Source organism: Seriola lalandi, unplaced genomic scaffold, assembly GCF_002814215.2.
Source record: "Seriola lalandi dorsalis isolate HSWRI2012SDOR001 ecotype SW California unplaced genomic scaffold, Sedor1 jcf7180002054546, whole genome shotgun sequence".
In the NCBI taxonomy this organism is placed as follows: domain Eukaryota; kingdom Metazoa; phylum Chordata; class Actinopteri; order Carangiformes; family Carangidae; genus Seriola; species Seriola lalandi.
In genome coordinates this window covers 523,256-543,785 of record NW_019525099.1, presented here as the reverse complement: position 1 = coordinate 543,785, position 20,530 = coordinate 523,256, and the positions used below count along the sequence as shown (strand labels likewise).

General features: G+C 40.7%; 1 protein-coding gene across 2 annotated transcripts; it reads left to right on the top strand.

Moving 5' to 3' along the window:
• Nucleotides 1-2,061: 2,061 nt before the first annotated feature.
• Nucleotides 2,062-19,755, top strand: rspo1 (R-spondin 1). 2 transcript variants are annotated; one of them, XM_023415234.2, is made up of 6 exons: nucleotides 2,062-2,481; nucleotides 7,463-8,180; nucleotides 10,351-10,545; nucleotides 13,026-13,169; nucleotides 13,798-14,022; nucleotides 17,992-19,755. In XM_023415234.2, the coding sequence occupies exons 2-6, from the start codon at nucleotides 8,084-8,086 to the stop codon at nucleotides 18,225-18,227; spliced, it is 897 nt and encodes a 298-aa protein (XP_023271002.1). In that variant the 5' UTR covers nucleotides 2,062-2,481; nucleotides 7,463-8,083; the 3' UTR covers nucleotides 18,228-19,755. The 2 variants fall into 2 exon arrangements, with proteins under 2 accessions (XP_023271002.1, XP_087032444.1); XM_087176318.1 differs by having other exon boundaries at nucleotides 7,460-8,180.
• The last annotated feature ends 775 nt before the right edge of the window (nucleotides 19,756-20,530 follow it).

Sequence of the window (20,530 nt, the reverse complement as noted above, 5' to 3'; positions counted from 1 at the left end):
TGATTTATATTTTTTTTTGTGGGACAGTGGTATTATTTTCATTTTTTGGATGATGGATACGAAGAACTCTGTATATCTTTTTCTGACATTCTCACTGTTCTGCACAGTCACAATGTTGGAGTCATAAACCTATCATTAGTCATCATTAATCCCCAGGTCTCTCTTTAAACTGGCTGCTCTGCAGTCTATCCTGGAGGCATTACACTGCCCATAACTACCCTTGGCTTTTAGGTTTTGACAGAAATTATGACCTTAATAAAGTCGACTTTGCAATATTTGCATGCATAAGCATCTGATACAAAAAGACTGTCTGGCTCTGTTTTAGAGCTCCCCTGGGCTGGCTCTTGGCAGGCAGTCGATGTCCTCATGACTTAACGGCGTGTCAAAGTGACTCAAAAATGCTTTAAGAAGAAGTGCAGCAGGCCAGTTCAGAAGAGCTGCTTGTCATTTACCATCTTAATGTAAAATAACAGCACAACACATTATGTAGCGTGAGATTGCTCCTCTTGCTCCAAGTGGAGTTTCTGCATTCATTACATTAAAAATTTGTCAACACCTCTGTGAGTTGCACAGGTAAATATCTATAGGTCAGAATCTGCCAGTTAGCTGGTAGAATAATTTAGCCAGGTACATCTTGCAGTTTTACCTCCAAAATAAAGAGCAAATAAACGATGCGTCAAACTCAAACTGACTGAAACTGCCTGCATGCTCCACTTAGTCAGTTTACATTTAAGACACAGTATCATCTCTGTTTGTCTTTCATGGCAGACGTCAAACTACATCGCAAGCCGTCATAAAGATGAAGTGATGATGTGTTGTTTTCAGGCTTCTGGCTCTGTTTATTTCTTGGCGAATGGACAAAAAAACAAACATGCTGCACTGTAACTTAATTCTCATGATAAATCCTTCAGCGGGATAAGTGTAGCTGAATGGGGCTGGTGTTTATCCAGTAGTCCTTCTCATCGTAACACTGTTGATAAATGTCACAGTCTCAAAACAAGGAATGCTGGTCTGTATGATCTCCAAGAATTGTTGTTTATGGCCCCCTGTTGGATAACAAGGAAATAGTGGCTGCTCTGATATTTCATACTTACTGTATGTGCAGACGTATATTAATTATGTGTTAACATGAACATTGTATTTTTTCTTTTCTGTCTTTCTTTCTTTTTTTTTTTTAAAGTCAGTGTCATTTTTTTTTGGAGAAATGGAACTAAATTATCATCAATACCATCAATGTATATATCTCATGATATCCATATGATCTTCTTTACATGTGTGAATCAAAGTTACGCAGTTATGGTGACAGAAAACTACAGTTATATAAAGCCTAAAGTTTAAATACAACATATCCAATGATATATATTAAGGAAATTGGTTCCAAAATTACTGTTAAAAGACCAGAGGAGGTTGCAAAACCAATTGTCTGTGCCTGAAATACCAGTAATCAAAATATGTGAGTTTGTACACATCCCATAATCCTCTGTCTGTTTTCACCTGTGCTTTATAACATTATTGGGATTTATGCATTCTCATATTTAAATGTCTATCATGCTATGCTCTTTCAAGGAATTACTTAAACAGTTTTAGATTTGCCTTATTAAATTAATTAAATACAGCTCTGTATTTTCAGACGCTGTTTAGCTTTTTTATTAAAAGAGAAGTGTGGAACTTCTGCCTGCCCACACACAGTCACGGACAGGTGCTACAGGTCATTAGGAGGCAGCTGTGTTTGTCTTAAAGTCTGGCATGAAACATTGACATTTTAAAGTGTCTATTTGGAGTGGTTTTACTTTATGTTCTGTTTGTGTTATAGTAAAGTTTTCTCTCCAGGATGAAGGCCCAATGGACAAAGAACAATATTTATTAAATCCCATCAAATGAGGGATTAAATGTGAATTTGCAAACCATATTAGTTGTTTAACAGCAATACTTACTCAAGTCCAGCGCAGGTTTTTCATCTCTCAGTGAGAATTTGAGGGGTGGGGCCTGTAATGCCCGCTGGCAGTTCTGGGGTTTGGATGCAAATATCACGGCTTTGTGACTCTACTTGCCTGAGTTGGATGCAGTTCGACGCTCCAAAGTGGATTTAAAAAGCGCAACTCGCAGGAGCTTCAGTGCAAACACGCTTCCTCACTAAAGGAGACGAGAAAAAGTCACACTGACTTATTTCATCGGGATATATATAAATACTTTTTCATGCATATAATCTTTTATTGGACATTTTTTTGCCAATCCATTGCATATTTCTCGTCTTGTGCATCCTCTCCACAGTCTGCTAGGGAGTTGCCTCGGTACAGTGACAGATGTGAAAGAGATGAAATCATATGTCTTTTTAAATGATGACAGAGAAAAGTTGCATGGGGGTATCCTGTAGGAGGAGTTTTTTTGTGACCAAACAAGTAACGGATTTTCCCTTATAAAAAAGGAAATTGAGCCCCGACCGCTCAATGAACAGCATTATTCGGAGACCCAGATGTACAGGTGGGTTGATTTTTTTCTTAAATTGTATGATTTTGGATAAACTGATGTACTATTCTTATGAATAGGGGTTGAACGTTATTGTTAGGATCAGTAAATTCGATTAAGTCAAACTGATTTAATTGTGCCCTAAATAAATAAGAATTTTGATGTTAATATTTCCATTATTAGTAGTATTATTGTTATTATTATTATTTTCATTATTATCATTATTATTATTATTATACTTAGTTTTTTATTATATATTATTATATATTATTATTATATTTGTATTGGGACCATACTTATTCATTTTATTTGCAATCTATTTAAACTTTGAAACATTTGAATTTAAACTCGGACTGCCCCATTTTTAACCATCATGATGAGGGTAACTTTGTCCTGAAATACATTTTAAAAACTTGCCCAATATTTAACCAAATGAGTGGAGCACACTGAGAATTCATTTTGGCTGAATCATATTTTGACAGTACTTTATACTGGCTAAACTGAATTTAGACTGGGGTACAGTTTACACACTGCTTTTTCACTCCCTAGGATTCCATTCTACAACACACACACACACACACACACACACACACACACACACACACATGCACACACATTACACTCGCTCCTTGTCATCCTCTGGAGCTGCATAAAATGTCAGCCTCCCCAGCTTCAAAGTGAAGGGGCATGCAGGGAGGGATTTAGAAAAACAACAGGACAGTGATGTGACAGCAGAGTTGCTGGACTGGGGACAGGTGGGGGATCTGCACTTGATTTTCCTTCTCCCTGAAGAGCAGCGCAGTGCAAACAGCTGTAATCCACTATGGTGTGCGAGCCTCGAGGCAAAGCTGATCTGTGCTCAACCGAGCTGTACAGGATCAACCCTCTGACTGCTGGAGCTGTGCAAGGCTTCAGTGCTACATGGCAACTTAAAAAGAGAGATTCTGGTGGTGGTTTGACTGGAGGATGCGGTCAGTGCTGCTGCTTCTCTGCTCTGTGTGTTGAGTATGTTTCAGCTGCTGCACATTTGACCTCACTCCCTCGACTCTTTAACACTAGAGGAAGTGATTACTAAAATGATTGAGGCTTCTGGGGGGTGCTGGGGGTGCAGCCAGGTGTCTCTCCACACTCAGTGAAGCTAGCAGAGGTGGAAGGGCCACTTATCATCTACAGATTTAGATTAATAGGTGTTGAGAGCATGGGTGCGTGCATAAGGATGATGATGACTCTGGCTGTATTTTTCTTATGATAGCCTCAGTCAACACCCCATTTCCCTATTTCCTTTTTTTTTTCCTGTTACATCATCTCTTAATGTTCTTCGTTTCTTTCTGTTTTTCATTGTGGTCTAGATTGGCTAGCACCAACAGAGCTTATGGCTTGGATGTACAAATCAGGGGTTTTACAAATATCAAAGTAAATCGAACATGAATGTGCACTATGACTGGGTGAAATCACCCACAAATTCGCATCGCTTTGTTCTCTGCACACACCAGCGGCCCAATTTCGGGAGCAAAATGTGCTCATTTAAAAAGCAGAGTTTACTGCTAATTCTGCTCTTGGTGTCCACTTAAAAATAATTTCACTTTAAAAGCGAAGGTTTTGAGGTTAGTGTGGAGCCACGGAACAGGAAAATATTGACTCCAGTATTTTGGTAATTCCCCAAAAAACATCATGACTTAAAAACTAACAACTCCTTTTTTTAACCTATATGTGCCATCTGTGCCCCAGACTTGTTGTACGTTGCAAATACCACTATTACCTCCCTCCCATAACCCTCTCCGTAAGTTTGTGTGCAACTGAGGCATTTCGGCAAAAGGTATACATGTTGATCCCACAGGCAGAAAGTTCATTGACAGGTTGTATTTGTAACTCTGACCTCAGAGCTCTGGCACCTTCTAGAGTTCAATAAATTCCCAGTGTGGGAGCTCCCTTTCAGTGCTTGAATAATTGATGGATCAAACTTAAGACTTACAAAGGAGGCAATTTAATCTCCTTACTATTTGATGAGCGGGGCTTAGTTTCATTGGGCTCAGGTGAATGTGGCTGATGGTGAGGAAAGGCACACAGTTAAATGGATGAGAGAGCACAGACAGAGAGTTTTCAAAACATACAGGTGCCACAGTTGCCTGATGAGATGAGTGTTTGAGAAATGGCATGTTTTAAATTAAAAAAAAAAAAGAAAAGAAAAAGGGCCTTACGATGTAGATGGTCTAAAAGTACAACAGTCAGTTTTCTCCATGAGTTAACAGCCTGATCCTGACTCTTATCTCCACGGCGTGTGAGAGCAGATATGGATGGGCTGAGGTGGGCTTTTTGGCAGGTTGCACAGTCGTGGGAGTGCTGGGTTATGAAAGAATCTCTGGCACATGTCTTGAGTTACTCAGAGCTGGAAAGGTTGTGTTCTGACAGATCCAGAGACTTAACATGTCCCATTCTCCAGTCATCACTCTCTCAACTAACAAACAGGTGCTGCTGAATACTGGCTGCGCCACTCTTTTGGCTCTTTCCCGTAAATAGGACTTTAGCTGAGAGGTGTCAATGACATTGTGAGTCATTAAGTGTTAAGAAGTAAATAAACATACCGGCGGGGAAGTGAGTCTGAAGTGTTTCCCAATTAGGAGAGGCTACCAGTACCCCTCTCCTCTGTTAGGACCTCAGTGTAATTTAACAAAGTGTAAGTTAATGTTATGAAATTGCAAAAAATGAAAAAAATGAGCTTCCTTTTTTTAAACGTGAGTCTTCAGGGTGGACAAATCCTACAAGGGTGTTGTCATGTATGTGCGTTTGTATCATTTTCCTGACTCATTCCACGCCAACAGACTACAACGGACACTCCCATTTACCAATGGCTCGACTAAACTTCATTTAGCTCATTTAAAATATCTTGTTTCAAAAGAATGGGACATTTATGTACTTAGGGACCTTCTTTCCTCAATTTCCATCCTCAAATAGGGTATAAATGTTGCTTCTCTCAAGACAAGCTTATAGTTATCATCATTCCTGGAAATCTATCTGGATTTTTTTTTAATACCCATTTGCAGAAGTTAGGAGAAAAAAAGCAAAATTGATGTAATTTTTTATTATTTTAAAGATTGTGTTTCGTTCCTGGCGCCAAGCATTTTGTAACGCTGATATTGTTTTGTCTCTTTTGATTTATACTTTAACAAAGAATGTAATGTTGCCTGCTGGAATGTTTAGACGCACCAAATGGCATTGTCCTTAGTGTGATTCAGAGCCACAACCGACTCAACGGCCAAATATGGTCCTATTTTTCTTTATTGAGCTGCGAGGGAGGACCTCCCATTGCTCTGATCCTAACATGTTCTGTGTATCCTCTTCACACAAGAGCTGTAAATACAGGCAGCGTATGACACTATCTAAAAAAGATCTCAGCACCAAATATGACAAAGGCCCTCAGTCCAAGTGTGCATTGCATTTCCCAGAGAGAGTTGACTGCGCTGTATTTTAAAAAGTGTAGACAATTCATCATCCAAGTCCAAATACAGCTTGAAATGCCATGACCCAAAAGTGTTTGTGGTTTTTAGTTTCCTTGTTCCATGACTGACTATTTGAATGAACCACTCATGAGTTTATAGCTCTTCAGATTACAGATATTTCTGATGTTAAGGAGAAAAATTATGTATTATACTTGAATGACTGCCATATAGGCCAAGCAATATAGCCTAGTTACAATAGACTAGAATTTGATGTGGCTGGTTTGAGTATGTTAATTCATTGATAGCACATGGATGTTATTCTATTACCTCCTGAAAAACATATCAAAGGAAAAGTTCTACATTTTGGGAAACGCAGTTATTTGCTTTCTTGATGATGATGAGAGGAGCAGATCCATATCTCCCTCGTATCTGTGTAGTTTGTATAAAGACTGAAAACAGGGGGAAAAATCCTGGCGCAGTCAAGCAGAACTCGTCCACCGACACCTTTGAAGGTAAATTCATGCAAAAACCAAAAGGTAAAAACTACTAGTTGCAATTTTACAAAGGATTATACACAGGACTATTTCTTGGTTGGGAGTGACTTTTCATTCTAACACCTCAGTTTAGTAGGGATTAAACAACATGTTAATTAGTGAGCTTTGAGGTGCTGGCAGCCATTTCATTTTTATCTTCATGCAGTAATTTTATTAATTTGTTAGAAATTTGTTCTAATAAAAAGTAGTATGACGGTTCCACCATCCTCATCTCATGGCCCCAGACTCGTAGATGGACCCTGTGCCAAAATCTAGACCTAAATTATTGTACTTTATATACTGCTCTTTTTTTTTTTACTTGTGTTTTATCAAACTGCTTTCATTTTTTTCTGTGTAAAGTCATTAACACACAGAAAACCTGGTAGTAGGAGAACTGTAATACTGCAAACACCAATTATTTTCATTGTTAATAATTCAGACAATTATTTTCTTTATTAATCAATTAATTGTTTTGTCTATAAAATGTCAGTGAATAGTTTAAAAAATATGTCCATCATTATTCCCTGAAGCTGTAGTAAACATATTCCAATTGCTTTTTTGGTTTTCGGTTTTCATCCGACAACAGTCAATAAAAAACTACAAAAACAACATTCACATATGAGAAACTGGCACCACTGGTACCTTTTTCTTTTACACTTTTGCTTTAAAATTACTTAAGCAATTAATCAGTTGTCAAAATTGTTGCCAATTATGTTCTCTCAAACAAGTAATCGATTGATCACCTAATCATTTCAGCTCTAGAGTACTGTTTTGTTTATGGGTGAATAATAGTGAAAGTGCCATGGTAAGTGTAGTGTGGGTCAGTAGGGGTCCCACAAGGTTAATCCAGTTTTGGCCATGACAGATGTGCTTCTCATCTAACTCTCAGCAAGATAGCAAATAAGTGTATTTCCAAAAATATCAAACTATTCCTTTAATGTTAGTTCATCTGTACCCGTAACATTTCCTTTCCCTAAATCTGTTCCCCATCTTTCTGTCTTGTCTGCCTCCTTTTTTCCTCAGCAGGTCCTGGTGCAAGCAGATGTGTTGCCACACATAGTCCAGAACCAGTATTTGTCTTTCCTCAGTCTGCAAGCTCTTATTTTAGTGCATCCTTAGAGCATCTTTAATAAGACACACGCTTGTGAGCTCAAGCTCTTACTGACAGCAAACACTCCACTGACAGCGGGTTCCCTGCTTTCCTGCCAGCCCACCCCAAGCTTCATGGGTTGAACCACCAGAAGTTCGACACTCTCCTCTCCACTCTCTCCTCCTCTTCATCCTCTGCACAACCCCTCAACCCCCCCTACAGCCCTGCTCTGTCTACTCCCTTTGCCAGTACTGCCACCAGTGTGATGGCTTGTTGTGCCTCGGGCTTGTTTGGACTTGCAACCGCAGCATCACCCTCCACTACACAGACTTGCGGACGCAGCAGCCACTAGAGTGAAGGATACAGAGAGACAGAGGAGGGGTGGGGGGGAAAGGGAGAGACAGACAGAGAAAGAGAGCAGCACCACAGTAGAGAGGAGGGATCATCTGTCCCAGCAGCAGAGGGATCCACCTGTCCCACAGAGGAAGGGGGCCCCCCCACCTGATCCATCTGGTTGCAGGGGGGGACCCTGCGTGGCCGGGAAGGCAACAGGGACTATGCAGCTGGGACTGGTGGCGCTGGCAATGGTCTTCCTCAGCTCCATGGGTCATAGCGATGCTCTCAAGCTTTCCAAAGCGAGAAGGCAGAGACGGGGTGAGTTCTCTCTCTCTCTCTCTCTCAGTTTGTTTTGATCTCGCTTTTCTTCCACTTCAGCACTGCTGCCTTTTGTTACTGTGGTCTGAGTCACAGTGGTGGATGTCTTATAAACATTTAACAAGCAAAGCAAAGATAACATTTTGTTTATTTTCTCATCATTCTTATTTGTTTTTCCTGGGCGGGTTATGTTAGGTTCAGTGTTTCTCCTGAATGGCTCGTCTTTCTTCCTCTTTTTAAGATTATGCCTCTCTCGGTTTATGTAAAACTTTTATGGGTATTAGGATTGTTTATAGAGGGGGTTTTGATGTATTCACCCTCAAAGCCATCGGTCTTTTTGTGTCTGGCTCTGTGGGCACATAATGGAAGGAGTACCTGACAGTTCTAAGCTCTCAATTGGACCGTGCCGCCGCTGTTGTTGTAAGCATTTTTCTGACCTCACGCAACCAAAGATGGTGCTCGGGCCGACTCGCAGTATATCTCTGGCCTCAGAGCCTCAATGCTGGTCTTACTGTCAGCTTTGAAATAATTCTTCCTTTACACACAAGGAGCTTTCAGCCAATGCCAAGCTCACCCCAACCTCTGTGAACCAGAATTCATATAATACCATGACTGGCCACAGAAACAGATGTGGTGTTATTAAAATCACACATACTAGGAAGGAAGGAACTGTTGTTTGTGTCACAGATAAAGGATATTTTTACAGTATAGGCCTACATACTCACATATATACGTATAACAATCTTTAAGTTGGACTCTTATGAGGGTAGAAGGATTTGGGTCACTCACTGTATACATGAGCACGTGTCATTTTAAGTTCTACCCCCTCCAGATATGGAAGAGGTTTGCAGTTTACACGTCTGTTTTACAGCTTTCGCGTCTTTAATATCATCAGACTGTGTGTTTTCTTCGACCACCCCCTTTGGCAGGCAAAGAGCTGACGACAGTGGTGCTTGTTTTTTTCCCCCGTGGGCTTTCTGTGTTCCCTCTCTGAATGAATTCAGTGTCATGCAGGGATCAAACTGAAACCATCAGAGAGGAGAGTAGCACATATTGCTCCTCATGCTCCAGGCAGCACAAACTGTCTCTTTTTTTTCAATCCACCATGTGTCACAAACAGTTTACAACACCACATTCTCAGACACATACACTCTTTACTTCCCAGGGCCGTTGTATTACTTTAATCATTATTAGTGATAGCGAGCAATAAGACCTGGCTGTAATGATTGCATTTGAGGATACCGCGATCCAGGCATGCTGTGATCCGTTCATGGGAGAACCCTTTTAACGTTTTTACCATCCAAGATATCTCTGGGAGGCAGGGCGGCAGATGGATGGCTGTGTGAGAGTATGTATATTTAGAGCTGATGATTTACAGTGCCGAACTGTAAATCACCTCCAACGACTGTGTTTTTGTCTCTGAACGACTCCTAGAACAAGGATGTGCACTTTGACTCACTTTTCCTAGAAATGATTCAGATTACTGGTTGTGTGCACCGCGGCTTTGCTTTTTTGGAAGATGAAGGAATTGGATTAATGTCTGAGCTCGGGATTACAAGGAGGTGAAGTGTAAATGCATCTGCAGAGCATTTTCAGACTTAGGACAGCGGGATAGTTGCTGGTTGGTACCACCATAGAAAAAAACACTGGCTTTGCACATTCGGTATTCGTCTCTTGGTCATGTCCGTCACTACTGCACTTTTCCAATGCCAAAGATCATTTCTGACTGATCTCAGCGGAGGCTCTGTGTGATGTGAGTTGCCTGATTTTGACTGGCTCTTGCTTGACTGTCAGCCCCAATTACCCGGGTTTCTCCAAATGAAAATCTGTTAAGGATCTCCGGCAAGCAGTTTGAAGTAAACAGTGAGTAACTGTTCAAACAAAGATGTTTGGCCTGGCCCCCGGTTAGATTAAGCTGCAAGCATTAAGCCCTGCTTGTTGGAGTGATAAAGTGCTGGCAGGTTTATGGCTGGATCAGCGGACATGCCAGCATAATATTACAGTTGCCTGATGTTGTTCTCATACACAGAATATTGACAAATGCCCTTTTTATTTCTTCATTAAAATTCATATCTGGCTGCAAACTGTTTATGTTTTTTTCTGTAATGATACACTGTGCTGTTCTGTTGCTTACTGTTACTTTCCTTCTGTTTACCTTGTGTTTCTCCAGTTAGTACTGAGGGGCCACCATCTTGCCCCAAAGGCTGTGACCGATGCTCTGAGTATAACGGCTGCATTAAATGTAAGCCCAAGCTCTTCATCTTCCTGGAGCGCAATGACATCCGTCAGATAGGCGTGTGCCTCGCCTCCTGCCCCATGGGATACTTTGGGATGAGGAACCCAGAAGGCAACAACAGATGCACCCGTGAGTTTTGATTTGTGTTGTAGACTCTTTACCGTGGGACACTGCGGGTGTCAGGGGTACATCAACAGGATGTGTAAGTGGGCACGTTAGATTTGTAAATACACATCTGGAATCTTCCAAATACACGCAGGCTGGAGCTAACTGGTTGGCAAGAGCTCGCTCTCACTCCGTAAAAATCAGGGGGATACCCTGTTAGTTTTTTGTCTTGTATATTTTCACTTTGTGTTGCTACGCTTTCTGTGTTTAACAATGATCTAAGATATTAACGCAGAAAATAGGGATCCCACCTTATGAATGAATCAATGTTCTCTATTTGCCATACCCTGCTGTCTCGTCTTTTTTGAACCAATGTGTGCTACTATTTTTCATGTTTGTGAGTGAATACGTACACTACCCTCTTATTACTGAATGCCCGCTAACAAGATGCAACTGGCCACTAATAAGTAAATGAGTGTCCACTTCATGAAATCTGTCTGCTGTTCTGTCCCTGTGGAAGAGAGCACGCAAATAGCTAGCAAATTCAGCAAAATAGGTCTTCTTTATGGTTATTAGGCAGGTTTGGCTCATTTGAAGGGTGGGTGAAAGGGTGGCCGCACTCATGGTACTTACCAAACTCACTTAGCTGGGTCCTGTACTTTTAGCTGAGGAGTGCCAGCACCTCAGTCTGTTGTCTGTTTCCTCTTATGTGTGGGCAGAAAACAGGATTGCAACAAAATCCCAACAAAAACATTTCTAATGCATTGTTGTTTGTCTGTTTTTGAGAGGATGTCTGTGTTTTTTATTTGGCCCTCATGTGCAGGGTTCATGCCAGGCCACAATCCATGTTTGTTATGCTTTCGCTTTTACACATATTTTATTCTGGTACGCCCTTACTGCATCCTATACTGTCTGTATATTTGAATGTGTGTGGGTATAAAAATCATTTCTAATCAATCTTTGCACTGTTAAATGCTGAGTTTATTACCTTGTGTTTAATGACACACTGTTACATTCACTGCTTCAAGATAGTCATGCAGTAGATGTAGATATTTGGTGGGCAACTACAGTGCCCACCAGCCTGTAGTGATTTTCTGCTAGAGGAAGAAAAATGCAGCTTATACTTATCTGTCGAGATATTTTGCTTGACTGCAGATTCCTACATCTCCTAATGTTTGTCAGATGTGATAAATTGTGTTTCCTGTAACATTTACACAACCCCAAAGCATATACAGCTCAGGAGCTGTCATTTTTTGCTATATGTGCCACATTGTAATGATGGTACTATGCCTGTGTTTTACAGCCTTTACACTCAGAGGTCCACAACAGAATCTGTATCTTATTCTTAAACTGACAGCATATTTTATTTTCCCTGTTAAGTTTGTTGCATCAGTGCAAATGACACAATTAGAATTATTTATGAGATTTTTGCAATTCTATCAAAATACTGGATCATATGCAATAAATCAACCACATGTGTTTTTGTTATTTCAATGCAGCATTATTTCACTGTCCTGAAAGGGCTGAATTTCCTAAGCAAATTCCTTTCAGAGGCCCTCAGTGGCTAACCTGGGTTATTATCCAATCATCTGACTTTATACATGTCATCCCAGAATGTCTTGTTAGCAACATTTGTCTTACATTATAGGGCTACAAACGTCAGTACTGTCAAATTTAGCTGTCAGGGGCTTAAAAATAGTAATTGGGAGCAGGAGGCAAGGACTTTAAGATCCCAATGAGGGATTCAGTGTTAGATCATTTCTGACCTTGGCATCAGACCAGCTGCAGAGTAGACATTCTTGACTTCAGCACTCATGAACACGATGCGTCTAGATCTCAATAAGTTTCCCATACAAAAACACTGGCACATGGAAATTTACAGATTTTCATCTTTCTCAGCTGTTTTCATCCAAGGAAGGTTAATTCAGATGGAGTGAATGACGCGAATGAGGAAGTGCCTTTCATGATGAGACCAAAGCTTTTTGGGAATCTTTTAACGTGTCTGTTTTTTATCCTTCTGTGTCTGTAATTATCCAAAATTTCAAGAAGTTCTTTGTTTGACTGGAGAGTCAGGGAGTTTAATGAGTCTGAGGTGTGGAGAAGCCCACTCTTGAGAAACCAAGTGGAGCGTTACACTCCTGGCTGTACTCATTCACACCCTCCTTCCAAAAAAACAAGGCCTGTGGTGCATGTGTTTTTAAGAGAAGAGTGTTACTCCCCTTAAATAGACCCCGTGTTGTTTAACCACCAATTAATCTCTCAGAGGGAATAAAATTCAAGTTATTCTTGTCCTCTCTCTGGAGAATGATTTCCTCTTTTTTTGAGCCAAGTTGCTATGAAATCTTCATTTAAAAGACTAGAGATTTCTGTGTATCCACAACTTTTCCTGAACAAGACAGAAAAATTTGAACACAGTGGCACGAAATCATACTTCACCAGAATCTACATGACTTTCACATCCTTTCATTTGACCCTGTGTTTTTTGTCTCCCCTGTGTCTTTCAGAATGTAAAATAGACAACTGTGAAGAATGTTTCAATCGCAATTTTTGCACAAAATGTAAGGAGGGCTTGTATTCACACAGCGGGCGATGTTATGTAAGCTGCCCTCCAGGCCAGCGCACCTCCAACGAGACCATGGAGTGTGTCGGTGAGTGATCTTTGACCTCCCACTGTTTGCCAGCTTCAAAACATAAACATGGCATCTTACAAAAGTTACCTGCTGTAGTGTACATGCTATACATCATCTGAGAAGCCAGCTATGTTCAGTTGTCTGGCCTGGAAAAAGGGAAGTGAACACTTGAGAAAAATAACAGAATCTCTTTCCCTTCTGTGGGTTTTATCTGTTGAAAACGATTCTGTCATAAGTTAGAAACGACGCCATTAACAGTGAAACTCGGAGCTCTCCAGGCATCTTGGCTCAGTGCTGCAAAGACCTGGAGCTCTGGATTGACTTTTTGGCATCACGTGCTGTTAACTTGACCCCGCTGATCCATAGAGAATATAAACGGGATCTTAAAAACTAGCTATTGTGTTGAGGCACAGGATACTGATATTTTCAGGTTCATAGCAACAGTCTCAATCTGTCGAAAGAATCTGTCAAAAAAAAAAAGAAAAGGCTTGCTTTCAGATGTGGAAATTACCTAAAGTCATTATCCTGTGCTAAAACTACTGAGCTGTAAAAATGCAGGCAGGAAAGCTGCAAAACAAATGTGAGATGTTGGAGCTGTGAACCATTCACTCACCACCTTAGTCTTTGTGCCATGTTTTTCCCGCAGGTCAGGGTGCTTCAGAGTGCGAACTGGGTGAGTGGAGCCAATGGGGTCCCTGTATGAAGAAGAACAAAACGTGTGGATTTAAGAAAGGCTCGCAGTCTCGGGTCCGTTCACCCCTTCCACAGGTCCACAGCCCAGACACCTCCCCAGCCTCTGTGCCCTCGCAGAACTGTGCTCCACAGATAGAGAGAAGGAAGTGCGTTGTGAACAAGATGCCCTGTACGAGAGGTAAACACGAATACGGGAAAGTGCAGAAAAACCAATGCACAACGAGGGAGAGATGTCAGATAATGGGGACTACTAATTCAAATAGCGATAATCAAATGACACTTCTCAGATTACAGATAAACAAGCAGGAAAGTCCATGTGATTCATGAAATGCCTCCACCAGTTAATATGATGGAACCATTACTCAACAGCTAAAAGCCTGCATTCCCGCCAGTGTGTTTGTGACCCACAGCGTGTTGATTGGGTTTTGTTTGGCTGAGCTCACAGAAGGATACAGAATCTCTTGACTTCTCAGCGTGTAAACAATAAACCCCAATCTATGAGCCAAGCAGATGAAGGGCGGGCATTATGCACTGCAAAGCTGGAAGAGGATCAGAGCGAGAAAGAGCTATTTGTTCTGAGGACCGTTGAAGCGTGAGGTTTACATGGCCATGACATGTTTGCTTGGGTTCTTATCACCCACACAGCAGCTTGCTCTCCAGCAGGTTAACAGTCATTCTCACCAGTCAATGGCCATTATCGGCTTTCATAACAGCTTATTAGTCGCTCTTGGCCTCTTTTGCAGATAGCGCCAATAAATGTTGGATCTGGCCAGGTGCTCCAGACGCTAAAAGCGCTACAAAAAACAGCAGTGATCCCAATTATTTGCTTTTAAACATTTTGTCCTTAGTAGTGAGGCAAAGAAATGATGAATTTACTAGCAGTGCTGCTGGGATGGTAAACCTTACAAAAATGGAGAAATACAAGTGGAGCTGTTATTCATTCAAATTATAGGATTCCTGCTCTTGAACTGAAAGGGATTATTGTTAATTAAGAGTCATTAGCAAATTTCTTTTTTCTAAATGTCACCAAATACCAATCTGTTTTGCATAGTGAACCGATTTTAACCAAAGTTGTAAACTTACACTTTTTTGCAAAGAGTAAGAGAGCTGCCAACGAGCAGTATTTAAGGCCTTTATTGGACGGTGGCACGCATAGGGGATTTCGGGCACAGCAGCAAGATTGCGTAACAATATTTGCACAGTCTTGGCATCTCTACAGATGTTGCAACATGTAACAGATGATATGCCTGGATATTTGTGAGTAAACATGGAGGAGGCTCGGATATTCCAGCACCATCCTCTCCTCTTGGAGAATTCCTTTAGGGCTCAGAGTCTCAAGGAACAGAACATGATCTGACATTGTCCCATATAGATCTGTGGTCATGTCTAGAGGGAAGGAGGATGGCTTGGCTTGTAAATGCTCAGTGAGGATGGAGGCTCTTTATTAGACAGGCTGTGACAGTACAATTCGAGAAATGAGAAGCAAATTTACTCTGTATGACACCTACATCCTGGAAACAATGTCAGCCTTTGGTTCAGAGGAATAATTAGCAGTCAAATATTATATAAAAACTGCTGTGCCGACCGCCAAATGTTAGGAGCAAAGGTAGGTCACAGGATGATGTGAGGTGTCACCTGACGAGTGATGAGTCACAGAAGCTTTGTGGATTGTGAAACGGTCGACTTGGTTGACGTTAGTCCTGTTTTTCCTCCCTTGCGCTGCTAATCACATTTGTATGAAAATAAAATGCATACTCCTGCCAAAATGCATGAGAATGACTATTCCTCTGTGAGGTAATTCATGGGTGATGGTACCATAACCCCGGTGAACCAGTTAATGTGGGTAAACACTGTGCAAAAAAAAGAGTGCAACTGTGGATTCATCTGTGGGAGTTGGCTGGCAGACTGGCTATATAAAACACAGGGGGCAGACCTTGTATAACATTAGTGATTTAGTGGTCTGCAGATCTCACGCTTTGTGTTGATTTGGCTGCAAATTTTTTTCCCCCTTTTCCTGAAGCTCCACAAAAGGGTCTCACGCGAAAACAGAATTTTCTGGATGTGTTATTGCATTTGTCAGGCACAATTGTTTAACTTGGATGGAGAGGAGGTGCAATCAGAGCTGTCATAAACTGATGGAGTCCCCCCTCTCTTGGCTCCATTAGTAATTTGTTAGAGAAGTAATTAAGTCCTTACACAGTAAGCACATCAGCTCAGATGCTGCAGAGTGTGTGTGAGGACCCTTCGCTTCACTCAGGCGCCACTCTTGTTCATTGTCCCTCATTGATTTAAATTGAAAATATTACAGCTCAGTATTAAGTGCTTGTTTGAATAGTGGCCATAAAAGCTCAGAAATGTATTTATTGATTCAAAACAACACATAAATGATCAACATGTTGGACATAAAATCTTATGATTTTGGCCAACTCACCAAATGAGTTTTCAGTGCTGTTTTCATGATTTTAGTTCGAACCATTCTCCAAAAAAGATGAGTTATTCCTGTTTGTGCACTACTGTGTGGGACTGAGCCTTTTCGTTTTCATTTGAGAGTAAAGCAACTGTGACTCTGCATGGGCCTGCGGTGAATAAATGTTTTTGTGTTCGGTCTGTCCAAATTCAACTACATAGAATCCACTTCATCACCAGATAATGATTTTCACTGGCTATGCAGAAATATTGTTTTTGGTGAAATCTGAGAGACATTGTACCTTTGGGCTTTTAGTTTTTTACATTTGCATTTAAACCAAAGAATCATAACTGTTTGTTCGACAAGTTTAAGAAATGCTGGAGGGAAATAAACACAGACCTTAAGTTATTACTCCATGGCAGTAGACAAACATGGTGGCGCCATAAGCCCTGCTGTTGTCAACTGCATAGTGAACACTGTCCAGCCCTTGGCACGTGTTCACTCAGTTTCTAGGATGTTCAGAGATTCTCAACACACAAGTTCATAATAAACATCCTCCAGCATAACTACACTCCCACAGATATACAAAACCAAATACTTTTGAGTGCTGCTTAAACAATAGCCATCTGACTCTAGACACAATGTCCATTTCCACTTTGTGACAGCTCCTCATGTCCTTGTGGGCCATTACTGGGTCCTTGACAATGTTTAACTCATGTCACTTGACTGTCGTAAGTGCTCTCACTGTCTATACATGTGCTGCATTTTTAAAATCCGCAGCAGAACAGCAGCTCTTATCTCTCCTGGATGGGTTATGTGCAGACATTAACCACACCATGATGGATGTCTGTATTTAGAGAGCAATTATACTCTTAAAATGTGTGACAGGTGTGAATCCTAATGTGAGGCAATGGGGGAACGTTTATGTGTGTTTAGTGGGACAAAGGCGTGAGTAGCTGAAATTAAAAAGACTAAGAGTCTACTGCCTAGCTACCATCTCCCTATCGCTATGCTAATGTCAGGTATAAGGTAAGAATGTCCATCTTAATTTGGCAGATAATCATGCTAAATTAACTTATTTAACAAGCACTAAACACATAGTCCAGCTGAGGCTGATGGGACTGTTAGGGCAGAAGTACTGGATGAATTAAAATTCTGACCTGTTGGTTGCACTGGAGGAAAAGTTAAGCCATCATCAAAGTTATTACAATTAATCCTGAGGAGGACGTGAAAGTCTGCACAATAATTCATGGCAGTTGATCCAGCCGTTGTTCAGATATAGTCTGGACCAGAGCGGTAGACCACCCGACTGACCCCTTGACATGGCCAAAAACAATTAGCCTCCAAATGTTTAGATGTGTTATTTTGTCTTATTAAATTTGATTATAATTTGTTGGCCACTTGTGGTACATGCTGACTGCACATATATTTTCAGTATGGCTAAACATAGTATTATGTTAGCATTTATGAATGATTCTGGACTGGATATGCATGGTTTACTCGTTTTGCCTGCATTAAAAACCACACAACCACACCCGCAAGTTCTGATCCAGCACACATCCTGTATCCTCTATTCTCATCTCTCAGGAATCCATGCTTTAAAAAGAAAAGAAAAAAAATTGTTTAGCCAAGCAGAGGCACTTCAACGTGCGACATCCGATGATGACAGATGTCTGACATGCGTTTATTTGAGGAATAGTATAACCAATTAATCATGTTTTCTCTGCATTCTCATTTCAGAGAGGAAGAATAAGGGAGACCAACAAGACGACACAAACAGCAGAGAGAGGGAGAACGCACGTGGGCGAGGACGAGAAGGCAAAGATGGCAGTAGAGGAGGAGGAGGAGGAGGAGGAGGAGGAGGAGGTGGTGGTGGTGGTGGTGGTGGTGGTGGAGGTGGTGGTGGTGGGAAGAGGAGAAAAGGCCAGAGCAGGACAACCACTGCTCCTAGCATCACAACCAGCTCCGTCAGCTAAACTTCAGTGCCTGCTGGGTGGGGCTGAGAGAAAAGCAGAGACAGCGCCTCACCCAGCGGTGCCAGCCATAGACAACGTGATGAAGGAATGGATTAATGCTGCTAATGCGTTGTAGAAGATGCAAAGAGAACTGGAGGATTGCTGCAACACAAAAGGCTTTCCAGAGCTTTTTGAATAGATTAACCTATCTGAAAGAGACGTGTTTTAGTGGTACTCTGAAAGACTTGTTGATTTTCATTCCAGCGTGAGGGATCACTGTTGGAGAAGCAAAGCCACGGTGAAGATTGTGGTTCAGCAACCTATGTCACTTGTTGAACTCAGAACAGATCCTGTGTTTCAAATGCAGCATTAAAGCTGGAAGTCTGATAATGAATGAAGGGCCTCTCCAGTCCCCTCTGGTTTATGATGTATTTAGTTGGAGTCCGATTTTAATCACAATCTGTTCTTCATTTGTTTCGTGTTTGCGAGAGGTGGCAGATGGATTTTCTCAACAGCCGCTGTACGTGATGTAAAGACGGTGAATAGTATTAAGTCTTTGTACCTTTATTTCCTATTGTGAGATGAAACAAAAAGAAAAGGCACTGGAAATCATTTGTGGTTGTTGAGGACAGAAGGTCTTCTATATATTATTTTGATGAAGGAGTCTATTAAAAAACAGGCCTGAGAGAAGATGTAGAGGGGGATTACTGGGAGCTAAGCTCACGTCCTTCTCTGGTGTCTTGACACAGACTTTTGCCATTTCATAGCGTAGTTGTTTGTTTGGAATTATATGTTGATGTTCGTATCAGAAAATGAGGAATTAAAAACACAAATATTTGCATGGTACAAGGTTGCATGTGCGTGCCATTGTGCATGCAAGCGTGTGTGTGTGCGCGTGTGTTTGTCTCTACCCAAAGTCTGGGTGTTTGTGTACTTAGTATGCATTTCTGCACGGAATCAAGTTGTTTGTCGACGGAACTTAGTTGTTTGTACATGTGTGTTTACATTTGCACATATGTATTAATATTGGTCTCATAGATTGAAGAAATAGGGTCTGGATATCAAGAGGAAACAAAATGTAAATGCACAGTGATATATCGAATATGCAGTAACTACAAGCCACTGATTATTATATAAGCCATCAAATCATCAGCTGCTCAGTAATCATGTATGTTTGCAACAGGGTCTGAAGATTTTGCACAACTTTAATGTTTCCTACTGCTCAAGTTTCAGAACAATCATAGCATTTTACACATTTTACACATTTATACTCCTGCCAGCTTCATAACATCGCAGATACAGATTTTTTTTTTTTTTTTTTTTTATTCCTAGAATGTTTTCCATGGGTCTGTTTGCTTTTCACAAGATATTAGTTTCAGGAGAAGTTACACGCTACATTATTCATTCATACTATGGATTGTGATACTGAATATGTCAAACTGTGTTTATCATCAAACGTAAGAAGTATTAATATCATCATGTATAGCTTATTCTGTGAAAGCCTAAATAAAGTTCAGATGAAGCTGATGACACTTCAGTCATACACTGATTTTGCAATTAGTCTCTTTGATTTCACTTGAAATGACTTTCATGATTTTCTCTGCAATTGATCCACCTCTTCATTTCTGTGGTTCACACTCCTACATGCCATACACATAAGGACACATTTTCATGAAGACTTGGCTACACTGTGAGCTTACAATATGATTTATGCTTATTATTTTTTTCTTTTAACAACTTGGGTTTTATTTTCACTGTTTTTGGACATTATTTCTATTTGTTATGGATACATTGAACTTACTAAGTTACTTGGTGAGATAGGGAAACCCAACTAGTCCCAAGTGGCAAGAAACACAAGTAGTTTCCTTCATACAGGTTTTAAATTTACCTGCATGTTACAAATTTATTTGGAAGGACAAAACAAAGGCAATTGTAAAATTACAGCCCAAACGATCCATTTTAAACTTCTATCACAATGTGATTCAATTTTGACCTCCTCTACTTATTATATTTAAGCTCATACACAGTTTCCTGCAAAACAAAGAATTATCCCCCACATCTTGGGTCAGTTTAAAACAGAAAAAGTAAACAAAGTGGTAGATAATCTGGCTAAACTGCAGGTATGTTAACAACTGGTCTTTTCGTCCTAGTGCCTGTGCTGCTTGTGTTGCCTTGTTTTCAGATCTCAGCAATTACTTCAGTGAGTACAGTTACATAACATGATGGCCAAAACAACACGAATATTACTGTTATTATTATAAAAATAACACTAATCATATACTCGTTTTACAGATGAAGCAAATACATGACGAGGAAGGTCAATC

Excerpts from the sequence above, each read along its gene's own strand:
- rspo1 (XM_023415234.2), top strand. The coding sequence starts at position 8,084 with ATGCAGCTGGGACTGGTGGCGCTGGCAATGGTCTTCCTCAGCTCCATG. Across the intron at positions 13,170-13,797 it reads CGAGACCATGGAGTGTGTCG|GTCAGGGTGCTTCAGAGTGC; the intron begins GTGAGTGATCTT and ends TTTTTCCCGCAG. Across the intron at positions 14,023-17,991 it reads CAAGATGCCCTGTACGAGAG|AGAGGAAGAATAAGGGAGAC; the intron begins GTAAACACGAAT and ends TTCTCATTTCAG.